Here is a 7898-nt window from a genome sequence, read left to right on the forward strand (position 1 = left end):
AGAATGTGGCTTCAAAATAATATGGTCCAAGATCTTAGTTGAGTAATCCATCCAGTCTACTTAAAATTCAATTTGAACTGCCCTATAATTGTTTGTTTTGATAGACAAGTGCTTTTAAATATACATTCATATAAACATATTAACATGAAAATATAGATACAATTATGTATGTGTGTATGTATGTATGTATGTATGTATGTATGTATGTATGTATAACATGTTTTCTCATCTCACATTGGTTATACAGAGTTAATTGAATGTCCCACCTTTTCTGTTCTCTGCTTCTCCAAGTTCATCTCCTCACAGGCTCTCCATTTGCTCTAAGCTCCAGCAGCAGACTGAGGGTTTAGGAGTCACTGCTGGTTGCCAGGCCAGGCTGTGGCAGCAGCATCTGTGTGGACTTCAGCCATTTCCTCATGGAGTCTGAGAAGCAGAGGGAACACAGACAGCCCTGAGCTGCTCCTGAGAGCCGTTCACTGTTCCCTCCACCCCACACTCCCAGGTAGCCTCTGTGTTAGATGCTGAGGGAAATCCAGGGACACATCAACCTTGAATGCACTAAACAAGGTCAGTGTCCAGCTATGTTGGGAAAATAACACATGAATGTGAAGGTTTCATTAGGCACAGCAGAGTGAGAAACAGCGTCAGACAGAATGTACCCAGCCTCAGAAATGCCTCTTCCACATGTACTTCTTAAAGAAGAGAAATTTAAAAAGTTTTTTTAAAAAAAATCTAAACTAGTAACCTTACATTTTGATTTACCTAAGTATTAGGAAGAAAATGAAATCTCTTTCTGAGATGTTATCAATAGTTACAACGGAGGGGTTGTGAGACAGCAGTCATAAGTTTCTGGAACATTTTACAGAAGAAAGGCACAAAAGCAAACCTGTTCCTGAAGCCCTTAGAGTGCCATGTTCTGCCCAAGCTGCTGCTGCAGCAGAGAACACAGCAAGGTTCTTGTTGCCTTCATATAAATGCCAGACAGATCTCACACCTATGGAAGGAAATGGGAGAGGCAGAGACAGAAAATCGACTGAGAGGTTGGAAGAAAAAGACAGATTTCCATTTTAAAAAGGGGATATTCATGAAAAGAAACTTAGATCTATTAGGAGTTTAAACCTTTCAATGTTCATTTCATGTTTTCCTGCTGACCCAGTTTTTGGTTTTTGACACAGGGAACAAAGATCAGGCAGGAAGTCACAGACTGTGAGAAGCCCTGAGTACCTTCTGCTGGCTGAGTGGAGGTCAGGAGGCAGGTGAGGGGCAGGAGGTGTGCTGGGAAGGTCAGAGCCTCTGTTAAGTGGGGACCACTGGCATCACTGTCCCCAGGCAGCAGTGAGGTCAGGAATGTGGTGTCTGCAGTAAGCATAGATTGTCCTTACCCATGCTGTGCCACTTGATGTCCTGTGAACAGCTTGGTGCATTGTTAACCCTTTGTATTATTAAGGGTGGGTAGGTGGGGGGGGAGGGTATAGGGGACTTTGGGGATAGAATTTAAAATGTAAATGAAGTAAATACCTAATAAAAATTGGGGGAAAAAAAGCGAAGGCAAAGCAAGGACAGAGCAGCATCCCAAGCCAGCAGCATCCTGAGCCAGCAGCATCCTGAGCCAACAGCATCCTGAGCCAGCAGCATCCTGAGCCACCCTGGTGCTTCCAGAGGACTCAGCATGTCTGCTTCTTTTTCACAGGAGAAGCTCAGGGTCTCAGGCTTCTGCCTCACTTCAGACTACAACTGACAGAATGAGTGCTTCCCCTGTGAGTATGCACAGAGTGGACACCTGCCTGGGTTCTATGAGAAACACTACTCCTCCAAGAGTGTATACTTTGAATTTATGTTACCCATTGTCTGCTTCATATGATGAAACATGAATAAAATTAAGACCTTTTTGCATTATTGTAACCCTCGAAAATTACCCATACTTGAAATTAAATAAACTACCCAAAAGACAGTTTTGAAAATGAATGCCTTGTCATATGAATAATTAAAAATGAGGAAGGCTGTCTGTGGTGCCAGATTACTTCAACAATCCTAGCATTTTTGAGTCTGAAGCAGGGTGATTAACAACGTAGTCAAAGCATGTCGTGTGTGTGTGTGTGTGTGTGTGTTTGTGTTTAGATTTCATATTCCTTCACTCATATTATAGAAACATTCTCAGTAAGGAAGTACTGAAGGAAATCCTTAGGAAAAAGCTGGGTGTGGTACTGAACACCTTTAATGCCAGCACTTGCAGGCAGAGGCATGTAGATCTGAGTTTGAGGTCAGCCTGGTCTACAGAGTGAGTTACAGGACAGTCAGGGCTGAAAAAATAAAATAAGAGGAAGAGAAGGAGGAGGAAGAGGAAGAAGAAAGAAGAAGAGAGGGAAGAGGCTGAATTTCTTTTCTTCTATAATAAATAAGACAGTAAAGAATAAAGGATAAATGGGTTGTTTTTTTTTAAAGAAAGAGTAGACTATGTGGTGACCACCCTGTGCCATGCAGACTCTCTTGTCCAGTCCTACTCACCATGAGATGCAGCTGCAGCTATACCCTGAGCCATATGAACCAAGGAACAGAAGCTGATTAAGTGCACAAGGAACTACAGTCAAGTGATGTCATCCCTGGCTGGACTCTGCTCATTCCCAGATAGAGATTTTGTTAATAACTCCCTTCTGGGACTTTAAAGGAGAATGCAAGAGCCAGGACTTCTAACAGACACCTCCTCTAAGCCAGATTTGCCCTTCAGTTTTGTTATAGTGGGAAATCTTAGCCAGTATTAACAGTAATCCTAAATAAGAATCAGTACCAACATGAGTCAGTTATTGTATGTCTGGGATTTTTGTTCCCACAACCCAATTACTCTCTCTGTATATTTATAAAACATTTCAGTAGCCTTTGTGACATGTTATCTTTCATAGATGTGGACTTGAAAGCTTGGGGTTCAGCTACTAGGCTGTAAACATTGGCCCTTATAGTGCATGGCAGGCTAACCACAAGCCCTCATCCCTCTTGTGCGATCTTCTCCTCCCCCACTCCATCATCCCTGGGTTCTTCTCAGTCACAAACCATATTCATTAGAGCTGTCATCAGTGTAAATATTTGTTTCATTTTAAATAGAGACCTGAAAGTTACAGAATAATCTATAAATACAAATGGCTTAAATGAAAATGTAAATTTTGATATTACCCACAGCTGAGCAAAAAAACCACACTTTAAAAGTCATACCCTTCCATAATCTGCAGACAATGACATACACTATGTAGTTGGAGCTAGAATACAGAGGGTGGAAGACAGAAACTCTGTACTCTTGACCTGCAGCCAAATTGTTATGAACCTTTTCTGAATGCTAAAGGTTTCTGATCACTTTCCAAGATGGCACTCTTCCCATTCCATCCTCTTGCCACAGTGTCCAATGTTTTTCAAGCCACAGGCTACCTCCTGAACTCAGCCCTCTCAGGCACCCAAGAATTTAGCCTACAGACAGAACAGTGTCTTGACTCCTTTCACATTTCGTTTAAGTGCAGTCCTGGGTGGACATTGACAGGGAAGAACTGGGCTCCTTCCATATAGCTGCTGGTCTTGGGCAGCTGCATCAAGTTTTGTTGACAGAGGCTCTGTGGGACTCCAGGCTGTATGCAGTACTTAAGACAGCTGATTAGCTGTTATTAAGGCACAGATGTCTCAGGTTCTGCAGGGTGTCAGGGCAGGACCACCAACAGTTTATCACTACCCAGCATCTAATGCATAGTGAGGGGCACATGCAGCTGCCACGGTGATAGTAGTCCATCTCAATGTCACCAGGCTACCCATTCTGGGCATAAAATTCTCCAGCTTGAAACAGGAAGGCTTTGTAGAGTCCTAGAAACTGACTCATGGGGATCTCTTTTGGAAAAGGGGGAAATTAGTGTCATTAATCAATCAAATATTATGTAATAAAAATGATAAACCCATGCTACAATACGGACAAGTCATAGAAACGTAATAGAAACAGAAATGGATATAATAGATGCTTATACACAACACAGTCTCCCCACAAATACACAGGATGAACCAGTAGTTAGAGGAAATAGCAAATCTATGTCACCACTCACAAGGGGAGCTCAAAGCCTTTGCAAGAGACTCTAGGCAATGCCATAGGAGCCACAATGTGGAGACTGTGTTGGCATGAGTTTCGTGTGATCAATGTCTGAGTCTGTGAGGTTGCTTTAGCTATCACTCATCCAGACCTAAAATGTAGTCCTGATAGCCTGGGCTTTTCAAAATGTCTTAGGGTTTTACTGCTGTAAACAGACACCATGACTGAAGCAACTCTTATAAGGACCATGCAATTGGGTTTGATTTAGTCCATTATCATCAAGACAGGAGCATGGCAACATCCAGGCAGGCATGATGTAGGAAGAGCTGGGAGTTCTACATCTTATTCCAAAGGCAAACAGATGAATGGCTTTCAGGGAGCTAGGATGAAGGTCTTAAAGCCCTTTCGCACAATGACAAATTCCCTCCAACAAGGCCACACCTAATTCAACAAGGCCACACCACTTAGTAGTGCCACTTCCTGGACCTAGGACATTCAAACCATCACAAAAGGTTAGTCTAAAATCAAAAGGGCCAAGTTTATAGCCACTTAATCAGAAATCTGCACCTCAAACTATAATCACTCCAAATGTAGATATCTAGATGCTAGCACAAGAGCACAACAGAAACTTCGAGGACAATATGTCATCACCAGGGCCCAGGTATACTACTACAGCAGGCCTGACTATTCTGACACAGGTGAGGCTCAAGGAAAAGTCCTTAAAACAAACTTTATGAAGTTGATATAGGTCCTTAAAGAGAGAATGAGTAAATACCATTAGGAAAGCCAAGATAGTCAAGGAAACAAACCAAGCATATGAATAAAACCTGAAAACGGAACTTGAAGCAATATGAAAAACACAAACAGAGGGATTTGTGTCAGGAACTATAGATGCAGGCCTCACCAACAGAATACAAGAGATGCAAGAGAAAAATCTCAGGAATTGAAGATAAATAACCAATATACCAAATAGACAGAACAAAGAGATGATATTAAAAGCTTCAAGGGAAAAAGACCAAGTAACATATAGAGAAAAACTTATTAGAATTACATCTGACTTCTCAATGGAGATTCTTAAAAATAAGAAGTACCTGAACAGAGGTCCCCAGTCTGTACAAAACCACAGATAACAGCTGAGAGACTGTACTCCACAAAATGTAATGAGGCCATGAACACCCTGACACTCAAACCATACAAAGATTCAACAAAGAAAATGAATTATTGATTAATTTCCCTTATGAAAATAAATATAAAAATACTCAATAAAATGCATGCAAACTGAATTCCAGAATGCAAAAGAACCATCACCCACCATGACCAGGTAGGCTTCATCCCAGACATAGTAGGATGATTTAACATTAGAAAATCAGTTAATGTAATTCATGAAATAAAAAACTGAGAGAATAAAACCCACACGATTATCTTACTAGATGCCAAAAGAGCTTTTGACAAATCCAACACCCTGTCATGACAAAAGCACTGTAGAGATTGAGGATTCAAGGGACAACCTCAACATAATAAAGGCCATTTACAGCAACAAGCCTATAACTACTGTCAAACTAAATGGAGATAAATTTAAAACAATACTACTAAAATTGGTAACAAAACAAGGCTGTCTACTCTCTCCACATATATCCAATATAGTACTTAAAATTCTAGCTAGAACAATAAGACAACTAAAGGAGATCAAGAGGATACAAATTGGAAAGGAAGAAGTCAAAGTATTGCTATTCACAGATGAAGTAACACTATACATAAGTGACCTCAAAATTTCTACCAGGGAACTCCTACAACTTATAGTCCCCTTTAGCAAAGACTGGATAAAAGATTAACACAAAACAAACAAACAAACAAACCCCAGGAACACTTCTATATATAAGCAATAAAAGGGATGAGAAAGGAAGCACAATTGCCACACATAATATAAATATCTTGGGGGTAACTCTGATCAAGCAAATGAAAGACTTATGATAAAACTTCAACCCTTTGAAGAAAGAAATTGGAGAAGATCCAGAAGATGGAAAGATCTCCCACTCTCATGGACAAGTAGAATCAACATAGTGAAAATTGCCATGCTACCAAAAGCAGTCTACAGATCCAAAGCAAGACACATCAAAATATCAACATAATTTTTGTAGACCACAAAACAACAAATGAAAAACAAAAGCTAAAACAAACAAATAAACAAACAAACACCACAGGATCGTGAAAACAATCTGAATAATATAAGAACTTTTAAAGGAATTATCATCCCTGATTTGAAGCTCTACTACAGAGCAATGGTCATCAAACCCACCGGGTATTGGTATAACAGCAGACATATCAATTAATAGAATCAAATCAAAGACCCAGATATAAATTCACACACCTATGGACAACTGATTTTTGATAAAGAAGCCAGAGAGACACATCTTTAACAAATGGTGCTGGTCTAGCATTGTGTCTGTATGCAGAAAATACAAATAGATAAATATGTATCATCCTGCACAAAACTGAAGTCCAAGTGGATCAAAGACTTCAACCTAAAACCAGGTACACTGGACCTGATAGAAGAGAAAGTGGAGAATATCCTTGAACCCATTTACATAGGAGACAACTTCATAAACAGAACATAGAGAGCGTACACACTTAAATCAGAAATTAATAAATGGGACCTCATGAAACTCAAAAACTTCTGGAAGGAAAGGATACCATCAATAGGTCAAAACAACAGGTGTTGGAATGGGAAAAGATTTTCACTAAGTCCACATCAGGTAGAGGGCAAATATCAAAAATGGTCACCCATTTGTGGCTCAAAAATAAGTGATTACTAATTTTCTTTGAAGTGAGAGATGTGTTGCACTTTAAGGGATTCATTTATATGCAAACACAGGTACACTGACAATCTAAAACCTTCAGGGCCACATGACCTATTGAGATTTAATTTTCTTTTAACCTCTATTTTTATTATAACACAATAGAGAAGCTGAAGAGAGAAAACTGTATCTTGTTCTTTATTTTTATCCAATTTCAAATTCACATAAATTATCAAGAAAGTATACAGAATTATTTTAACATGCCAATTATATCAACTCACCTCTTGATAACTTTGTTAACAACCTTTCTTTAAATTCTCTATATTTTATCTGTTTCACACATCATGTGCAATATAACTTGACTTCTGAATGATGAGATTATTGACACACAAAATTAAATGGCCATTACCGACTTCATAAAATGCAATGTTTACAAACTACATATAAAGAGTTTGAATGCACAAAAAGTATATCAATGAAGAAATTTTCAGATTAGAGGAATAGGTTTTCAAAAAGGGATGACTATGAAGTGGGACATGATGAATCAGGAATAAACTGAGCTTGAGATCTGGATCAACATATGTGTAGAGACAAGAGAAAAAAAGATGCATTCCAAATTACTTTACTATTTCTTGGAACGGGGTGCTCACACACAACAATTTCTTCATAGCCTCTGTGACATTCTTATTCCTAAAACTATATATTAGTGGGTTCAACAGAGGAGTGAGTATTGTGTAAAACACAGATACCACCATGTCCTTCTCGGGGGTGTGGAGGGAGGCAGGGAGCATATAGGTATAGACAGCAGCGCCATAGAAGAGGGTGACCACAGTCATGTGGGAGGAGCAGGTAGCAAGAGCCTTTTTCCTGCCCTCTGCTGAGTTCATCCTGAGAACAGTGAGGAGGATGGATGAATAAGAGCCTGAAATGACTGTCACAGGAATAAGAATCATGAGCACACAGCACACATACATGAGGGTCTCATAGAGCCAGGTGTCTGAGCAGGAGAGCTTTGTCACAGCAGGGACCTCACAGAAGAAGTGATGGAT

At 39.8% G+C, this 7898-nt stretch overlaps 1 protein-coding gene across 1 annotated transcript in view; it reads right to left on the bottom strand.

The window, feature by feature from the left end:
• LOC110331318 (olfactory receptor 2T29-like) overlaps positions 1-7898 on the bottom strand; it is a 51782-nt gene that overhangs the window by 42264 nt on the left and 1620 nt on the right. The window contains exons 3-4 of the mRNA XM_021211806.2: positions 887-994; positions 267-423 (exon numbers count right to left, since the gene is read on the bottom strand). Coding sequence (XP_021067465.2) covers positions 267-296 — 30 coding nt within the window. The 5' untranslated portion in view covers positions 297-423; positions 887-994. The remainder of the gene's footprint in view (positions 1-266; positions 424-886; positions 995-7898) is intronic.

Source organism: Mus pahari, chromosome 14, assembly GCF_900095145.1.
Source record: "Mus pahari chromosome 14, PAHARI_EIJ_v1.1, whole genome shotgun sequence".
Lineage (NCBI taxonomy): Eukaryota > Metazoa > Chordata > Mammalia > Rodentia > Muridae > Mus > Mus pahari.